The sequence below is a fragment of the Camelus bactrianus genome, chromosome X (assembly GCF_048773025.1).
Source record: "Camelus bactrianus isolate YW-2024 breed Bactrian camel chromosome X, ASM4877302v1, whole genome shotgun sequence".
Lineage (NCBI taxonomy): Eukaryota > Metazoa > Chordata > Mammalia > Artiodactyla > Camelidae > Camelus > Camelus bactrianus.
This window is the reverse complement of record NC_133575.1, coordinates 84128528-84149172: the sequence shown is the minus strand read 5'-3', so window position 1 is coordinate 84149172 and position 20645 is coordinate 84128528. Positions and strand designations below refer to the sequence as shown.

Genomic DNA, 20645 nt, shown 5'->3' with positions numbered 1-20645 from the left:
TTGCCCATCAATGATTTGCAAGTGTAAATGAAACCCTTCTCTCTCTCTCTCTTTTATTTTTGGTTTTGTTTTTAAATTTTGGTGGCTTTAATCCATCCCCACAACTTCTGCCCAAAGCCAATAAAACACAGCCATTCTCCCTTTGTAAAAAGAAAGAGGGGTTGGGTTTCCTTCAATTGTCTGCCCTTTTCTGTCTCCTCCACTATTTTTGTTTTACTCTGTAGTTAACTTTGCATAGAGCAGCTTCAACCGAGGACCTGTGCGGCGGACCAAGGCACTCTACTCATTATCGGTTGCAACGGCCTTTTCGTTGTTCTAACCTGGGGGTTTGTGGCACCAGGGGCTTGGCGGGTGGAAGAAGAGTTTGGCCGTAGCCTTTCTTCTGCATTTCACACACATTCTGCTCTCTCTCTCTCTCCCTCCCTCTCTCTCTCTCTCTCTTTCTCTCTCTCTCTCTCTCTCACACACACACACACACACACACACACACAGACACACACACCCGCTCGGGCCCCTCTCCGTGTGTCTTCCTTCAAGATGACAGGGCGCTGGAGAAAAGGCTGCTGGAATCAGCTGGTAGGTATAGTAGTAACCCGAACCCCACCCACCCGCTGCCTTTGCTCGCTCAGGTTTCTCCGGTCACTCCTGCCAGGGGAGAAAACATGTAAACGCGCCTCCAGAGGAGGGGCCGGGGGAGCTGGGAGCGGCGGGGGTGGCGGAAGGTGAGCCCGGGAAGGTGGCTGAGCGCCCCCGCCGCTGGGCCCTTCCCAGCGCTCCCTCGGGGCGGCAGCCCCAGCCCGGGTCGCCCCCACCCCATCCTCCTTTTCGTCGGGATTGCCTTTTTTTTCCCTCCCCTCTGCGGCGGCGGAAATGACAGTGTGGTGCTACTGTGGTGTCATGGTGCTGCCTCTGGACTAAGGAGCAAAAACTCTTAAGTTTTGGCTCGGGAGACCCAGCCGCGGTAGCGTGGCGGCCGCCGTGCCGTCCCCGGCGGGGCGCGCGGGCGGGCGGATCCCGGCTGCTGCGCGGCGGCGGCGACGAAGGCGGGCGGCGGCCTAGAGCGGCGGCGGCAACGGCGGCGGCAGCAGCGGCGGCCGGGGAGCTCGCGCCGGAGCCGGAGCCAGGTCTCGGCGGAGGCAGGCGAGCACCCAGCGCCCTCGGGCGCGCTGAGGACAGGGCCGGCAGCCGGGAATGCTCTGGGTAAAACGCGCCCCCTCGCCGCGGCCCCGGGGGCCGAGCGCCACCGCCCACGCAGGGCTCGGCCCCGGCTCGGGCCGCGTCTCAGGTGCGGCCGGGGCCCGGCCGAGGGCTGCTCCGGGGCTCGGCGGGGCGGGGTAACGGGGTCCGCGAGGCTCGAGGTGGCGGCGGCGGCCGCCGCGGGGGCCCCGGCCCGGCCCTGGTTCCCCTTTGCGCCAGTGGGGCCCGGGCGCCCGTCGCTGCCCTCCCGGGACGGAGTTTGCACTCCAGGGTGCGGGGCCGGGGCGGCCCGAGGCCTCCCGCGCAACCTGGCGGGGCCCGGCGGGGGCCCCCCGAGCGGCTCTCCCGGCTCCGGGGCGCGAGTCTGGGAAAGGGCACCGCCGCCTTCCCACGCTCCCGCGGCAGGCAGCCTCCTCGTCCCGGGCGGCGCCCCTCGGCCGCCCGGCGGTGGCTGCTGCGGCGGCCGGAGATGCTGCGGACACCCTGCCCGCGGGGAGGCCCGGCGAAACTTAATCCCTTTGCTGCGGGGGGAGCGATCCTCGAGTCTCCGTCTGGGTGGTTCCTTATTTCTGGCCTAGCTGTGAAACCAGCTCAGTAAGGGAGAGGGAAAACTTATTAGGTCTAAAGGACAGCCTGCGACTGGACCCGGGAGAGGTGGGGTTTTTCCATTACTGGCTCGTAAGAATTAAGTAAATAACGGCGGAGTAGATTTACAGAAACCTTTTTGGTGATGATCAGGTTTAGGTTACTTAGCGCTTCGTGTGCAGCGCATTTCTTGGAGGCGTTTCTTCTCAGAACAGGAAATTGGGATCCTGGGGTCGTTGGGTTCTTCACTTTCTCTCTTCCATACGCCCCTACCCGCCTTCCCGCTCACTTGCCGTCTTCGTACGTCGTCGTCACACACCTACCAGCCCACTCAAATCTCCCACCAGAACCCACCCGTCCCCTAGACTCCTCCCCATCAACCTGTATACTCCCAGCCTCCCAGCCATGCAGCCTCTGGCTTCTTAACCAATTTTCTTTTTTGAGGATTTCTGACTGTGGTAAGGGTGGATGGTGATGGTTGTTTGGCGGAGCTCTTATAAAGGGGTATATTAGAAGCTATGCAAATAGACAAGTACTGTGTGTGGGTTGATTCTTATGATTCTCAAGTTGGGCCATAAGGGCTGCCTTTAACCTCATTCTATTCCCTTCCAGTACGCCAATCAGTTATCTGGCAGCGTTCCAATAGAAGGGGAATGCTGAATAGGGAGGTTCCCTCCCCTACTTCTCCTCTACCCCAGCTGGTTACTCCTAACCCTTACTTCCCCCTTTTCACCCCTCTCTACTCATCACTGCCCTGAGGGGGAAAGAGTCTTTGCTATTTTTTATATATTCCTGCGCAATCAATTAACTTAATACAGATATATAATGTGAATTAGATTTCTCCTGACTTTTCATCACAACTTGATTTATGTGGTTGAAATACAAGTCTAGGAGCCAAGAAGATGAGAGAGTTCATCCTAAATCTGATGTTGCATTGGCTTTATGGCCTTAGAACATTCCTGTGACCTTTCTTTCATGGCCGATACGCTTGTGTAAAAGGCAGCATATTGTGTACTGGCTATTGTGAGTCTTGGCTTGGTCCTTTGAAGATGAAAGGGTTCTGTAAGCCCTCAGCATTATACGTTTCAAAGAAAGTACTTCATTCACTTTTTATTGGGATAATAGATTGACTGGGTGTACGTAGGAACCCTAGTTTACTGAAAACCTTAACTTGCCATTATTAACCCCCTTGGGAACCAAATCTATTACCCTACTTTGTCCTAAGTCTGTTTCTTTTTTTTTTCCCTAGTGCACATACAACTGAATGAAAACATACATAAAACTAGGCATACAGAGTAATGGTGATTATTTTTGGCTAAGGCTTGGACCATTTCTAATGTACTTCAACCTAACAATCTGAGTCACTCATTAGAAAACATAATCTCACCCATTGTTAGCCCATATGGGGGCAGTTAGTTAATTTCTACTGAAAAGTGACATTAATAATTTTAGGCACGGCTACCTGAGCATGATTAGCATCTAGCAGTGGTGAAGTCAACAATATTCATTAAAAGTACCTACAGTGTGCAGAGTCCTCTGCTGCCTGGGCTCAGGCCCCATTCTCGGCCTCGTATTTATGCCTCCTGCTTGTTTAAGGTCTACCTCCTTACTCGAAGCTCCAGTATTAGGACTGGCCAGGGCTGTGCTGGGCAGGGGTAGAGGCTTAAGACCTGAAGGAGTGATTGTTTCCCTCCCATTTACTTTCATGACTACTAGACTCCTCATCTAGCATGTTGTACCTTGCAAGGCCATCCCCAGAAAGTACTGCTGCAAATCAGAATGACTTGGTTGCTTCATGAACATATCATCTGAACAGTGCAAACTGATTTAGGTGAAATCGGTTTAGTTAATCCCTCCTCTAAGTGCAGGGCAACTTGCTCCAACTTGCAGATCCTAAAGCAGTGCCAGTGGAGTCTCATAATTGCATCCAAAAATTGCCCTGGGTAGTGAGCCTGTCCATTCCCTCCTCCCTCTGCCCATAAAATCTGCTGACACCATGACAGTTAAGAGGGAGACTGCAAAAGGAGTATGTCTTTGCCACTCAGCAAACCTCATTGGCTTGGTGAAGAAGTGAGAATGTCCTCCCTTCACTCTGTTCCTTAGCACTCAGGTTCTCTCTTTCCCAACAGGGACAGAGAGTCCTAGAAAGGAGATGAAGGCAGGGCAGAGGCACAGAATGGGTATCAAATGGCTGTTCTCAGAGGTACCAGGTTGGCCTTGTATGTGTCTGTCATTCAATCTTTAGGGATCTTGGTAACTCCCTGGCTGCTGGTAGAAGCCATGGGGTGTCCCTTAAGTTTTTCTCCTTTTCTGCACAAAGGGGAAGATGAGGCACTGTGTTTGTGAAGCACCTCTTTACTTAGGCTGTGTGTCTTGACTTAGAGCATTGCATCATCAAAATAGGACACATAACATGTTGATACTGGTTGTATGACAGTTCAGGAACACTCACAATTGTTCACTTTTTGATGTGTGAAATTTGGGTGCTGAGGTGGTGGTGTGCTAATGTCTGTATTTCAGCTCTCTCAACAAATACTGTGTTCATCACTAATCAGTGTAGAGAAGAGACTAGAAAAGTGTTTCTCAACCAGTGTGTGGGATCCTACTAACAAGTGAGAAGACCAGATGAGTGGTGTCGAGACAGGAAATTCCAACTCCAATTATCCCCCTGTTCAGGCTGCTTGTCCCCTTTTCATTTCCCCCCTCTTCGAAGGATCAATATATGTTTTGCTCTCCATTTTCATGCATTAAAACTCTGCTGAGTCTTCTGTGGGCACTGGAGGTTTGTGGCTCTTTCTACTGTTTCTCTTTTTCCATCTTTCCCTTCTCCCTGACCACAGACATATTCTTTTCAATAGTCGATCTCCCAGCTCCTGCATTGCCCTTAGAAATCCTATAAGCTGCTAAGACTACTAGATGGTTAAAGTATGGGTGGTGGAGGGATTCTGAGTAATGTGCCAACATCCCACTACTCCCCTTTCTGCGTGGGGTTCACCTGAATATACAATAAGGGTGTTGGTTCAGCCTAAATGGGTTAGTGAAGTATCCTTAGTAAGACTTGTCTTACTTGGGTTCTTTTCTCCCTGCAGAGATCTGACTGCCTGACCTTGGGCTTTGTCTCAGCCTCTTTCCTGCAGGTCAGACTCCTCTAGTTGATGAACAGCATCCCCAGTCTCTGGATCCTCCTCTTACAGAGGCCAAAATATCTGATAACAAATTTATTATATAACTGAAAATCCTCCTGAAACAGAAAATCCCAGTATTTACAATTTGCCCAGTTAGGGGTATAATGTATGGGCATGGTAGCCAGTGCTAATGCAGGTCAGTGATGTGTTTGAATGTATACAGCCCAGAGATAGAAAAATGGTTTACCATCCAGAATCCTCCATTGCTTTGTCTATAGTCCTTTGTTCAGTGTTGCTAGGATCCATGTGGTTCCCAGGGGAGTAGAGGCTTGATTTCAAATAGGCTTCTGTTCTCTGTCCCTTGTTTCTGACCCAGACTTGGGGTCCTCTCAGCCTAACATTCAACAGCATGCCCCACATACATATGTTGCCAATTGTGTTCTGTAGAAGTAGAGGTGACTGCCCATCCAGGTGTGTCACTGAACATTTAAACATTTACAAATATTTCATTGGGCAACAGAGATTGGGAAAAGCAGTCCTAGAATAGATGGGAAGTTAATGCTGGTAGCAACAGGTAAATTAAGTTTGTTCTCCATTTGTTCCCCAGCCTGGAAACTGCCAGTGTAATCGGCATTAAGATAAAGGTGTTATGAATTGTACTTACGATTTCTGACAATTATCATGTGTTACCTTGGCAAATCTGTTTCTTGGTTACTTAGATTAATCTTCTGTGTTTGTAGCAGATCTAGGACTTTTCGTTCTGCTGTTGTGTTATTTGTTTAAATGTTTATGATGACCATATGGTATAAATTAGCCAATGATTAGATTTAGGAGCTAATTATTATAAAGAAAAGATCATTAAACCCACGTACTATAAAATATTAAGTAAGCTTTAATAACTATTAGACAGGAACTGGCTCTGGTGCTGTCGGTCGGTAATCAACCACCAGTCCTGAGCTCTCCCTGTACTTGATAAAAGCTTAAGAAAAAAAAGAGACAACTCTTCCCTTGAGGGGGACTCCAGTCTAACAGGGGAGATGTATGAGCACAATAAATACCACAATCAGATGCATGGCCCTTCAGAAAACTTGTGGGGGGGTATAATTGTCCTCCATTATGTCAACCATGCATTTGGAGTGAATTTCCAAACATGTGCTATTTCCTTAATAACTTGTTCTGTATCTGTTATCTGTGAATGTATGTTGAGAATATCTGTATTTGTAAAGCAAGTTAATAACTTTATTTTATCCTCATCTGATGCTCACAAGAGCCTGTGAGATAAATAGGGTGGGTATTTTTTTATTTAGCAGACGAGGAAGCTGTGGCCCAAATAATTTAAATGTCTTATCTAGGATCACTCAGCTAATTGAGTTTAGAGCTGGGACTACAACCAGGCTCTACTATGAGGATCAAATGAGATAATGGCTTTGAAGGCACTTAAAAAGTATAAAATTGATACACAAATGTAAGGTGATGGTTATTATTAATTATGCTTACTGATAACCTGGCCTCTTTTTTTCTAGCTTTCTATTTTCCGTCTTTATCTTTTATCTTATGCATTGGTAGCCTTTCATGTTCCCAAATGATCTTTTTTGAACTTCTAGGGGTCCTTTCCTACTAATGGTGTTCTAGGATTTGGTTGTTTTCCTTTTCTTCCGAAAGGTGTTCTCACTAGTTTATACACCCATGAGAGTCCCCTCCCCTTTGGTTGTCCTCTGGAACACCCATTATATCTTTCTTGAGATACAGCAGGCAAAACCAGCCACTGTCCTTCAGAACCTTGGCTTAGCCAAGGGAAAATAATGCATTTTATTTATATCCAGTTCCTTTCATGATGATGCCCATCACTTGTCAGCCTTTCTAGTCACACTAATAAATAAGATTTGTGTTTTGAGAAGCTGGTTTTCAATAATCCAAGGTGTCTTTCCTAGGTGGTAACAGATAGCAAGAGTTCTGTAATAATAGGATGTCAAAGCTGGAACATATCTTAAAAGAGATTGTCTGGTGATCCTAGTCCAACCTGAATGACAATTTACAGTTAAGGGAACATCAGACTAAAGCAGGACTCATTTGCTCATCCTCTGAGGCAGAGAGACAGTTTCAAGTGTTTTAAGGAGGAGCTCATGGGACATTAATGTTAATATCCTGAAGAATGTAAATCCTACAACCCAGCTCAATCCTCATTCTACAGCCCAGAGGTCAGGCTGGGATTTAAACTCATGGTTTTTCTGTGAAGAAAGGGAGACAGTGGCTCCTCAGGGAGATAGTAAGAGCCCAGAGCCATGCTCCACAGACCTGGAAGATGAAAACTAGATGGCATATAAACTGTTGAAATAACTGGGCATTTAATTATGTTCAGATAACATTCGAAATAATAGAATTCTGCCAAGTGTAGATCACAGCTTCTGTCTCTGATCAGAGTTAACTGAATGCTGGATTTGGAGGGCAATGCTGAAATCAATCTTTCATTTTGTAAGTGTAGAGTGTATTATTTTTATCTTAATCGCCTGCATTGAAACTCCTCCTTTGTATTTCCATCTACTCACACAGCCTTGTGATACCTTCTTATAGTTTATTCTCATCAGCTTTTTTCTCGGGGGTCTCAACCTGAAGTGGGGTGCAGGGTGACAGTCAGCTATACAGAAACAATTTTATCATAGAACAAGGGCAAATACATAAACATCCTTATTGGACTACGTGGCAGTAACTAAATGACATGGGAAGGGAACAATCAGTGCATGTGGATGTGGACATTTATTTCTTAACATGGCAATTGGTCTGCCCTCCCAGATGTTTCATAAATGCAATTTTATGACAAACCATTGTGTTTTCTGGCAAAAACTTCATGATTACCTGTCATTTAGTTGCACCCTATCAGGTTTACATCCTGTCTTTAGTATTAATAAATTCTATAATTCTGCACAGATTAGTGATTCACATACTTTCTGAAGTTGCAGCATTGCCATTGTTTCATTTTTTTTGTCATACTACTTCCTCCTGTGCTTCCCACGAGTATTTTGTGATATAGGAGTCAATTATTTTTTAGGAGTCTTATAATTGTTAAATGAATAAAAATTGGGAACTGATAATTGTTAAATGAATGAAAATTGGGAGCTGATCATTTTCTGACACCCATTGACCATTAGAGATATCCCAGGGTATTACAAAACCTAGACAGGGAATTGCTAACCTAGAAAAACAATTGAAAGGAGTTAGCAATTCAATAGACTTTAGAAATACTACATAATTACACAGTACAGAATAGTGGTTAACTGTTCACACTCTGGAGTCAGACCTGGATTTGACCCTTTTTAAAAAGTGAGATAAAATTCACCCTTGATAGTCACCCTTTTAGGTTTTTAGTATATTCACAAAGCTGTGCAGTTATCACTGCTATCTAATTCCTAAACATCATCCCCGAAAGAAACCGGTACCCATTAGTAGTCATTCTCCATTCCGTCCACCAACCCCCCTCTCTTGACAAACACTAATCTATTTTCTGTTCTTATGAGTTTGCCTTTTCTGGGCATTTCATATAAAGGGAATCATACAATTTGTGGCCTTTTGTGACTGGCTTCTTTCATTTAGCATAATGTTTTCAAAGATCATCCATGTTGTAGCATGTATCAGTACTTCATTCTTTTTTCTTGATGAATTATATTCCATGGTAGGGACATAGGACATTTGTTTATCTGTTCATCAGTTGATAGGCATTTGGATTGTTTCCAACATTTGATTATTGTGAATAATGCTGCTGTGAACATTTATGTACAAGTTATTGAGTGAGTATATCTTCAGTTCTTCTGGATCATATGGTAACTCTATATTTAACATTTTGAGGAACCACCGAACTATTTCCCAAAGCAACTGCATCACTTTCCATTCACAACATTAACATATGAGGGTCCCAGTTTCTCCATATCCTGGATGACATTTGCTGTCTTTTTAAAATTATGTCCATCCTAGTGTGTGTCAAGTAATATTGCAGGCATCCTAGTGCGTGTAAAGTCGTATCCCAGTTTGGTCTTGATTTGTATTTCCCTAATGGCTAATGATGTTGAGTACATTTTCATATGCTTACTGATCATTTGTATATCTTCTTTGGAGAAATGTCTATTCAGATCCTTTGCCCTTTTTAAAAATTTTTCTTGTTTTTTTTATGGTTGAGTTGTAAGAGTTCTGCATATTTCTAGATGCTAGACATGTATGACATATATGATCTGCAAACATTTTTTCCCATTCTGTGAGTTGTCTTTTCACTTTCTTGGTGGTGTCATCTGTAGCACAGAAGTTTTAAATTTTGATGAAGTCCAGTTTATTTTTTCTTCAATTACTTGCGCATTTGGTGTCATCTAAGAAACCCTTGCTTAATCTAAGTTCACACTTATATTTCCTTCCAAGAATTTCTGCATTTACATTTAGATCGTTGATTCATTTTGAGTAAATTTTTATGCACAGGGTGAGGTAGAGTTTTAAATTCATTCTTTTGCATGTGGGCATCCGGTTGTCCCAGAACCATTTCTTGAAAAGATTATTCTTTCCCCATTGAATGGCTTTGGAACCCTTATCAAAAGTCAATTTACATAGAGGGTGGGTATAGCTCAGTGGTAGAGCTGCATGCGTAGCATGCGCAAGGTCCTGGGTGCAATCCCCAGTACCTCCATTTAAAACAATTTAAAAGAAAAGTCAATTGGCTATAAATATATGATTTTATTTCTGGACTCTCAGTTTTATTCTGGGTTTGAATCTTAACTTTGCCACTTGCAAAGAAGTGTGACCCTGGACAAGTTACCTTTTTTGTTATAATAATAGTACCTATCTTTTAGACGATTGTTGTGAAAATTAAATAATGTATGTAAAGAGTATTATTTACTGCTTGGTACATGGCAAATGCCCAATAAATTTTAAGGGGAAATGTGCTTGGGTAATCCAGGAGGTAGGGAAAATGGGAGATAGGTTGAAAGGACGCTGAAATATTAGGTGTGACCAGAACAAGGTGGCCTCATAAATGAGAGATGAGATGAACAGATGTTTGAAGAAGTTGAAAAAATATCCAGTTCCCCCAAATTGGCTAAAGCAGTTATTGTATGATGATAAAATAAAACAGAATAGAAACAGTATAATAGAAGAAGTTTACTTACCAGAAGCAACAGACTGTAACCATCTTCTATTATTCTTTATAGAGCTGAACGCAGTTAAGGTAGTTATTTTAGAGCACTGATGTTTGGCTTTTTTTTCTGTTGAGGGCTCTTTTGAGAACGTTTTGAATGCTGTGGACAACGCTCTCTCCATGAAAATGCAAATATGATATACACATAACAGTCTTTAAACATTTCGAGAAGGTTCAGAAATCTCTGGTTAGAAATCCTATTTTGACCTTATCCAAGGCAATCCTGACCCATAGCCTGTTGTCCTAAGCTTAATTTTGTAGTGAGGTTCAAGTGTCACACTTAAGAAGCACTTTTAGGGTTGCAGGAAAATTCGAAGAGCTTTTCCTCTGTACAGAAGAATTGATACAGTGAAGTCCTAAGATTTAGAAGCATTGTGGTAGTCTGATTGTTTTTGTAAAGGTTTCAGTACAGAGACAGGTCTATCAGCAATGCTCCTGACCTACTGTCATTTTGGTGGGAGGCCTGACTCGATTCTTTCAGGTAGCTTCCAGCACAGACACTGAGGAATGCAGACGTGCAGTTCTGGAAGAGACAGTAATAGAAATGCAGAGTGAGGTCGAGATGGGCCTAGAAGAAAGAGATATGATTCTGAAAGGGACTAGGAGTGAGAGGCAGATTCAGAGAAACTCAGAGACACACAGAGAGACAAAAATAGAAGCGGAAACATGCTGTCTAGAAACCCTCTTGTAAATAGTCAAGATATCTGTCAAGTGAAGAAGGTGAGATGATTGAAATAAAGGTGTAGGGGAAAGAGCACAGGCATTAGCATTAGGCTGACCCAGTGCTCTGGGTATGTATGTTCCTGGTTCATTTACTTAACGCTGAGCCCCAACTTCTTAACCATAATATGCATATAGTATTAGTACCTCCCGTACAGACTTCCTGATAGAATTTAGTGAAATATTGTATTCTTAACATAGTACTCACAATACAGGAGGTGTTCAGTAAATGCTAGGTCCCTTTTTTTAACTTCCTCTACTTTAAGGTCTCCTTCATTTAACAATTTTTGAATACCTAGTATGTGTAAGGCACCGTGCTATGAATAAAAACATGAAATAGTTGATGCCCTCAAGGAGCAGGGGGAGTTAGCTGGAGACACAGATTTGTAAATGAAATAAAACAGAATGTTCTGGAAGCCACCAAGTGGTTGAAGTGATAAACATGTAAATGAGAGAACTCCTAGGTTTCTAGGCTTGGATGGTGATATTCAACAGATATGGAAAACTGGAAGAGGAATGGGTGTTTTGTTTTTGGAGGGCAGGGGAGCATAGCAAGTTCATTTATGGACATGCTGAATTTGAGCAGTGGAGCTATCAAAGGCAATATTCCTGCCTTGAGTGGAAGTTGGAATCTGTCCTCTCTAAAGTCTCTTCCAATTCTAAGATTCTATGGTATATGTACATTTTGTTTTACTTTTTCATTTCTATAGGTGAATGCTGATAGATGTTATAAGCTACAAAATACTAGCCAACAATTTTCAAGCACTTGTAAATTGTAAAATAATAATACCACACATCTCACTTTTAAAAAGTGGTTATACAAACACCTAAACTTACCAAACCAATTGAGAGTGACTGTTTTACAAAAAAGATTCTTCACTTTTACAGCCCCATTTCCTATAGATTTCCATTAAATAGCTAGTTAGTTTGGTGCACTTAAAAGGTTTGATTTAAAAACAGCTTTTAGGGCTACATCTATTTTATTTATGCATAAGGTATAATTGTACTCAGTATTTAAGTATCCTACAAGAGAGCTATGCAGATACCTCTGACAGATGACAAATCTGAATAATTACAAATGGCAGAATCAAACTTTCAAGCCCTAATGAGAGTCTCCAGTGACACTGAGATGATGAACAAAAATTATTCCAAAGCAAAAGATGCCTTTCTCTTTCCTATAAATAGAATTTATACCTTAAACCAATAAAATGTGTTTTATAATTTTTATATTTTAATATTTTCCCATTTGTCTCTAATAACTCAGTTTACTAGAAATGGTATGAACAGAAATTTCCATGTGTGGTGTTAAGAAGTAATTCAAGTTCACACATCTGAAGAACTTTTTATCCTGCACCAAGAGCTACATTTTTCTAAAGTTCTCTCTTCTTTTTTGCACAGGCTCTTAGAATGGGATCATTTCAAGAACTAGAGAGTTAGTTTGAAATATGACCTTGTTTTCCCATCCACTAGATGTGAAATAGGCGCAGCCTCTATATTTTACCTGGAAGCAAAATAGAGAACAATATTGGAGAATGGAAACTGAGAATTTGGCAGGGCCTCAGGCTCATCATAGTCCAGGACAAGAGATGTCAGTGGAGAGGGTATGTGAGAGAGTGAGCCATGCCAATGTGGTGAGCTGGAATTGGCATATCAATCAGTAAACCGGGATTCAGAGGTGGCCACTGGGTTCTATTTATTAGTGCAGGAAAATAAACTCAGGCATTTGCCAAAACCAGGTTTGAAGGGAGAGAATGGCTTTCTGATTAATTCCCAAATCTCCTTCCTGTGCTCCAGCATCCCTGGGGAATCCAGCATGTAAAGCCTCATTGGTTAGTGTGTAATTACGCTACATCCACGTTTCCTTTGGAAATGCTTAATGACTCTTGCTTTGTGTTCCTTGCAGGTGAAAGCCCAGCCTCTGCGGTTCTTAATGTCTCAGCAGGATTATTTTCACTAAAGATGGAAACACTGGAGTCTGAATTGACCTGTCCAATCTGCCTAGAGTTGTTTGAAGATCCCCTTCTGCTCCCTTGTGCTCACAGCCTCTGCTTCAGTTGTGCCCATCGCATCTTGGTCTCGAGCTGCAGCTCTGGTGAATCCATTGAACCCATTACCGCTTTCCAGTGTCCGACGTGCAGGTATGTTATCTCACTGAACCACCGGGGCCTGGACGGCCTCAAGAGGAATGTGACTCTGCAGAATATTATCGACCGCTTCCAGAAGGCTTCTGTCAGTGGACCCAATTCCCCAAGTGAGAGCCGCCGGGAGAGGACTTACAGGCCCAGCAGCGCCATGTCTAGTGAGCGAATTGCTTGCCAATTCTGTGAGCAAGACCCGCCAAGGGATGCAGTGAAAACGTGCATCACCTGCGAGGTCTCCTACTGTGACCGTTGCCTGCGGGCCACACACCCCAACAAGAAACCTTTCACCAGCCACCGCCTGGTGGAACCAGTGCCAGACACACATCTTCGAGGGATCACCTGCCTGGACCATGAGAATGAGAAAGTGAACATGTATTGTGTATCTGATGACCAATTGATTTGTGCCTTATGCAAACTGGTGGGGCGTCACCGAGACCACCAGGTCGCATCCCTGAATGATCGGTTTGAGAAACTCAAGGTAAGGGATCTGGGACATACTCCTTACACAACTTTGTCTCTTTATTCACAGTTATCAAGTTCTCTAAAACATGGGTCACTTTTCCTGTATGACAAGTGAGTTAACTCTAAGTTGCTCTTGTGAGGAACAGCTTCCTCACCTGCAAGCTCTCCCCGGAACCTGTTTCATCTGTTGCACAAACCTGCCTGCATTCAATCACCTACAGCCAGTTCTGGGGGAGTTAACCCATAGCCTGCCACACCAGTAGTCCGTCCAGGGAAACAGCACCCTCTCTCCTCTGACAGTGACATATTGCACACTACATATCTTTGCCATGATCTTTCCACCTCTTCTTTTAAGTAAGAGTACCTGTGTAGGTGTACTGCAATTAGCATATGTGCTGATTTGCATATGTATGTGGATAGCAATGGGAAGGTTGGGTTTGTCCATGTAGGTGTGGGTGGAGGTATCTGAGTGTATCTGCGTAGGCCAGGGTTTTTTGTGGAGGACCGCAGTGCATGTGTTCACACACTCAGTACGCTAAAGAAACAAAGTTTTGGCACCGGCCAGTACAAATTGCCACCAAGCTCTTAACATGGGGCTAAGTCTAAGCCTGCCTTAAAGAGCAAAACAAAAGAGACAGACAAAAAAGCGACTTCAGTGTACCATGAAGTCAGGAGGGATAATCAAATGCCTGAACTAAAAATTTAAACTGAAGGCAATAAATATTTAATCCAGCATCAGATTTTGTGCCAGCGTTCGTTTTTGTGGGTTACAGACTGAAGTGCTTTTTTGCAGTTCCTATCTTGGAAGTTCCTCTTCAGAGGACAGAGTTTTCTGAAGTTGTGCCATATAATATTTATGTGCTAGTCTAAGTGCTTATTTTTTAAAGCACTACTACCTCATGTTGATATTAACAAATGTCAGACCTAGCAAATTGTTTTATTCCCATTGCCTGCCTGCTATGAGGTTTAATTTCTCTTAAGAAGGGAGCTACTTCACAGAAATTCCAGAGAAATAAAATATTTGAAAAATAAGATTGCCACCCCAATATAGGGCCTGGATATATAAGCCAAGCTGGAAGGAAGACCCAGACAGGGTGAAAGGAGGGCAATAAGGGAGTGGAGATTTTCCTTTTGCTGTGCTATGGAAAAATCATTATAACTTATGTAAAAATTATGATGTTGATGAGGGTAGTAATACTCAGAATAGTATACATTTTCCTGTCTGTAATTTATTGAAAGCAATATTGAGCATCATACTGACATTGGTTTGTGCCTTTTTTGATTATTATCTATATTTAATATTTATAAATTTATACAAAGTTCAGTGTTTCTCTGTTGATTTCACTCAGGGAGATATTCTCATTCATATCAAGAGTGCAGAGAAGAATAATCTCATTGCCTTCAATTCTTAGAATCATGAGATGGCAGGCCTTGGACTTGGTCTAGTTGAAGTCCTATACTTTAAAGTGGTATAAATGGAGGCTTTGATAGGTTAAGTGTTTGGTCAAAGTCAGAATGGGAACTGGAACTCAGCTTCTAGTGTTAAGTAAAGTACGCTTTCTACTGTAGCCTGCTGCCAATTTGTTTTGGACCTAAGTCGTCCCCCATGAAATGTGATTTGAAAGTTAAATTTATGCTCCAGCAACTGCACATTGCATAGGTCACAGATAAACGATTAACAGCATCAAGGAAAAGACATATTGTATAAACTTACAGCTTTTTAATGGCAAGAGATGGGGGCAGGGGGGCAGGAAGAGTGGGGGATATGGAGAGGATAGAACAATCTCTGCCAAATATTTGCAGGTGTTGGAACTATAATAAGGCATTGGCCTTGAGAAATATTCCAAACAGAAAAATCTGTATCCATATGTACTGTTGAGATAACAAAAGACTGGATAGAATAAACCTGTATCTACAGAACACCACCTTTTTGAAAACATCCGAAAACATGAAAGCATTGGATGATTGATTAGATATTTGGCATCATGCAGCTATACTCCTTGTCTCCAGGGATGGATGGAGCACAAAAGTATTTTACCAAAAAAGACGCTTTACTCTGTAACTAATCAGTAATTTTTGGAGAAAGAAAAGGCCAAATTTCGAATCGTTCCCCTTTAAGTTTTTAGGAAATGTGCAGAAAATTCAAATTATAAATTAAGTGGAAACTTTTTTGCTCATTTTTGGACAGAGAGTGGAAACATATGAATCATTCCCAACCGCGTGGTTTGTTATGTTGTCTGGAACATCTTGGACTTTGGGGAGGGAGAGGGAGGTGCTGCTTTTATGTGGGGGGTGGGTGGGGGGTGGAGGTCACTTTCGTTTGATGCCAAGTGTAAAAGGATATTAGTTCTCCACATTAAGCATAGAGGAAGTCTGACATTTAGTGTCACATATACTCACTTCTTTGAGTTAATTTTAATTTAGAAAAGCATTTAGGATTATCCTGTTAATCTGCCTGATTCTTCCCCAAGGAGAAAGGAGAAAGCCAGCTGTCAGAAGCTATGGGGGAGATGGCCTTGAGTATACGGGAGTCCTACAGGAGAAGGGGAAGGGGTCTGACTTTCTGGCCAGTGACTGATGCAGTGTTTATTTGTACTTTTTTGTTCTGGAGATTCATTGTTGGCATTTATAAGTACCCTTTTTGTACTAACCTCCCTGATTAGGATTAGTGGTCTCTAATATTTATTTGTTTTATAAAGAATAAACAGATCATTACATTGTAGATGAAAGGTCAGAATAACCAGAAGCCAGCCTGTCTTCTTAACATGTAGTCAAAATGGATTAGAGGGTTTGGGGTACTTAGTATATAGTTTATTATCCGTAGTTAATTGTCCAGTCTACCTCAACATCCTTCAGAAATCTACTAGTGGTTCAATTAATTTTTCAATTTGAAAGAATAATTGTGTTCATGACAGTTATTATAGTTGCGAGGCGTATCAGAGTAATTATTTTCTCTATTACCTCTCTTTTCACTTATTACTCCCAATGTGTTTATGATATGTGTTGCATTTTTATAAAAGTGCTTCACATTTTGGAATTTTCATTGTTGCATGAGTTCTTCCCCTTAGAAAAGATTGATATTATTGTATTAATAAATGTTGGCTTTATAAAAGGGGTCAAATTTAGGGGACTCTATTGGTGACAGATCTCAACTTGATATTCTAAGTCTTGTACAACTTGGTTCTCATGCTTGTCCATCTGTCTTTTCCTCTTGCCACTCTCAAACATGTTGCCTTCATCTGTCCTGGACGGCCTCCTGTCTGCTAAACATACCACTCTCTTTTCTGACTCTTAACTTTTACTCATACTCTTCTCTTGGCCTGCTTGGGACTCCTATCTATTCTTTAGTACTCAACTGAAATCCCACAAGGCCAATCCAACACACCCCAACTATACCATAAATTCTTTGAGGCCAGGCACGGTATCTTTCATTTCTTCAATATCTTCCTTAGAGTCTAGCGTACCTAGTATATGCTTGAGAAATCCAAATGAATTAAATTTTTATAATAGATTTGCAGGATGTATATTAGCATCTATAGCTTGTTTTGGTTCTCAGCTTATAAGATATAAACCTGTCTTGCCATTATGAATACTTTAGAAGTCTGGGAAAAAATCATTAGCTACTGCTAATGTTGAAAACCAGAGTTATCAAAAGTATGGCATATCCTTAATTTTAGGTGCCTACCCATTTTGATTACTGGATTTTCCAGCTGCCTAACCCTATGGTGACATGTGTATAAATCAGATGTGATTACTATAATTCTCTTTGAGAGTGATGTCTTCACATTTCCATGCCCACAGCCTGCCAAAAATATAGCTGATGAAAACCAAGGGGAATAGAGGAATTTCCTGAAAAGAATAAACAAGTACATTTTCTTTTTCTCATTACATTTCCACAAATTCATTACTACAAATAATTCTTACATGCAGTTACATTTACCTATCAGGGATCTTGTTGTTTTAAAATATTACCTGGCACTAGAGTAAGCTTTTTGTTATGAGAAAGTAAAATACACGCACACTCACACACACACACACACACACAGAGGAAGAGAGACTGAAACAGAGAGCTAAAGATTGCCAGACAAAGAGAAGGGAGATATGAGACTTGGAAAATGTTCAAAGGAAAACCACAGCGAGAGTTAAAAGGTTGGAAAATATGATATTCTAGAATCTTATCATGCTTGGTTACTTGTCCTTCTTCCTACTCAGTCACTCTGTCATCTACCCACCCGTTCTCACTCAGCCACCACCTTCTCCCTGTTGTTTGTCTACTCACCCACTTGACACCCACTTCTGTCTGCCAAAACAGATACCCTCTCAATATCTACCAATGGACATTTGCCTGTTTCTGAACCAGTATGAATATAAGAGAAAGAAGGAGAAATATCTTCATGGGGTCTCTGTGGGTTGACAGCGGGCTATATTTGCATGCATATGTATGCGTCACTATATACGAGTGTGTGTATTTTTGCAAGAGTGAGTGACTGAGAGTGTAATCTGTGTATCTATAAATGTGTGTCACTGTGTGTGAGGGGAGAGGGTGTCTGTGTTAATCTTCTGTGGGCTTATGTGTGGATAACTTGGGGACAGGGGAGCCATGAGTGGAAAGCAAGCTTTCTGTGGCCACCCTAGGGAGGTTTAAGGGCTTCAGTGGAACCTATCCTGAGACTAGGGATCTCCTGAATAGATGAGCCTCATGATGAGGCAGATCTTCAGTGGAGGCCAGTGTGGGTTACCGTACACCAGGGAACAGAAAAAGTTTTTTCTTATTTTCACTCACTTAAGTACTGAATCACAGTAGCTAAATATAATAAGAGCAAAGCACTTGTGTCTAGATTGGCACTGTCTCGGGTATGGTGGTGGACATGTGTGTAGAAGGATGGGAGTAATATCTATCATGAGGTTTTCTAGGTAAATCTGCCTTCAGCTTCCAATCGTAAAATCATTCTTGCTTGTAAATCTGGTTTCTGTGGTCTCTTAATGAGGCATGCTTCCCATTACTTATACTATATATAATTCTGTACATGTTTTGTATGTGTAGGGGGTGGTAAAAATGTGTTTTATTCCATTTCTACTTGAACTATGGGCTAACTCATTTGAACTCCCTTTTTCCCCTCCAACTGATTTCCTGGCTCCATTCTCACATGGTATTAACAGGGCCCTGTGTTGGAGATGATTTGTATTGTTTCTTAGGTTTGAGAGCAAGTTTAGCAAGTGGATACTCCAAATATCTGTGCTCATATCTTTCTGTTTTTCTTTTTTTTGTCCCAAGCCACTTCAGCATCTGAAAGGAGCTAACCATCATTAGTCTGAGAACAGCTTACCAAACGTTGACTCAGAGATTGTTCTTGGGTGGATGAAAATCTTGTCTGTTATTATTGGACAAAAATTACAGAAATATGATATAGCTGAGGAAAGATTAAAGAAACAAGAAGTATTGAACCCAAAGAAGTGAGGTCTAAAGGGGAAAATGTGATAATGACATTCAAATTCATGAAGCATTGCTATAATGAGGTAATGTCTTGTTTTTTATCTTCCCTGAAGATGGTCCAGACAGTACCTTAAACTGTAGCACCAGGGATTTAGGCCAGGGGGTCATTCATTCATTTAACAAACAATTCATGAGCACTAATTTTTCTTTATTGAACACTTAAATTGTTCAAGTCATTGTGGTAGGAGCTGGGGAAATGGGAAATAAGGCACCATCCCTGCCCTGAGGAGCTTTGAGCTCAGTGAGGGAGATAGATAAGGACATGAAACTTCAAATTCAGTGTGGTAAGTGCCAAGACAGAGGTTGGCACAGGGAGCTCTGCAACACAGAGGAATGGTTAGTGAGAAGTCATCAAGCTGAAAAGCAGGGAATCGTAAATGGATTTGTTGGAGGAGAGGGCAAACCGGAGAGAGACCGAACAAAGAATTTGACAGGACTTTGTGAATGACTATAGTGGTTATAGATGATGGAGAGAAAGGCTTAAATGATTTTTGAGTAGGAGATGTCTTGAAGGATGGTGGTATCAAGCATAGAAATAGGGAAATTAGGAAGGGGCTAGCAGTTTTGGTGGGATGACTTGACTTCAGATTTGAATGTATCTGATTGTGGGTCATTTAACATTCATTCACACATCAAACATTTACTGAACACCTATTAGGTGCTAGTCACCAGCGGAGGTGTTGGGGTTACAGTGATAAAGAGAGTGCAGTCCCAGCCCTGGTTGAGCTGTCAGCTTAGTGCTGGGGAGGCCAGCAGTGTGGTGAGTGCTGTGACAGCAGAGATACAGGGGGTTGTGAGAGAGCACAGGAGGGACATCAAAAGAGACTTTTGGTGGCTTTTTGGACCCTTGAGTGGGGACAGGGATGGAGTAAGGGGCAGACAGTGTTCTAGTCAAGAGAAAATAGTTTGTTCAAATATCTAGAGGAGAGTGAGCATGGGGCACTCTCAGAACTAAAAGGGCAAGTGTTCTAGAAGGATTGGAAATTCAGACCTTTGTGGTGACCGCAAGATCAGGGTCAGAGACATAGGTTGGAGTGTCTTTAGCTTAGAGGTAGAGCCATGCATTAGTGAGCTGAATGAAGGCCAAGAAATGAGCCTTGTGGTACTCGGTCTAGAAGGTAGACAGAGAGGACGAGCAAGTGCCAGAGAAAGCGGAGGGTGTGTATGACAGGCAGGAACCGAAGAGGAATCGTGCAAGTAGAATACAATTTTGAGACCTTCAGGAAAGTAGAGCTGACTTCAGCTCAATATTCTGAGTACTGTCAAAATAAACACTGGATTTAGGTTTTTAGTACAAGTTTTCTTTCAGAAGTTCCATATAATAATTTACACATCCATGCTAAAAATTTAACCATGCTCTGCACCTGAAGAGAGGGGAAAAATAGAATATGGGATAGTTCGTGTAGCATTTCTGTTAAAGGGACTGGGAGAGGGTGGGTCTTTGCTGGATGATTCCAGAACCTTCTTAAAAGGAGAGGAATGGTAATGTGTTTCACCTGACTTTAAGTACAGTCTGGTTATTGTCTAACAAACCTCAGGTATAATAGACCTCGTACATCCAGTATGTCACCTGCATCTCATTTGAGGACATAGCCCATGTCTATACAACAGCAAATAAATGTTTGGGGAAGGAATAAACTCAGGCATAAGGGTGTGGGCTTCAGTTTGTGGACCAGATGGTGTGTTCTGCTGTTGAAAGGCCATATGTAATTGATACATAAAGTGACAGACTGAAGCAAAAGCAAAGTAAG

General features: G+C 42.5%; 1 protein-coding gene across 6 annotated transcripts in view; it reads left to right on the top strand.

The window, feature by feature from the left end:
- The first annotated feature begins 218 nt into the window (after positions 1–218).
- The window catches only part of MID2 (midline 2), an 85725-nt gene continuing 65298 nt past the window's right edge, over positions 219–20645 (top strand). Inside the window, exons 1-2 of one of the 6 annotated variants that reach the window (XM_074358812.1) lie at positions 219–576; positions 12701–13416. In XM_074358812.1, coding sequence (XP_074214913.1) covers positions 12757–13416 — 660 coding nt within the window. In that variant the 5' untranslated portion in view covers positions 219–576; positions 12701–12756. Of the gene's footprint in view, positions 577–731; positions 1201–12700; positions 13417–20645 lie in introns of those variants that run through there. The other 5 variants (XM_010946111.3, XM_010946112.3, XM_074358810.1 and 2 more) reach the window with 5 other exon arrangements.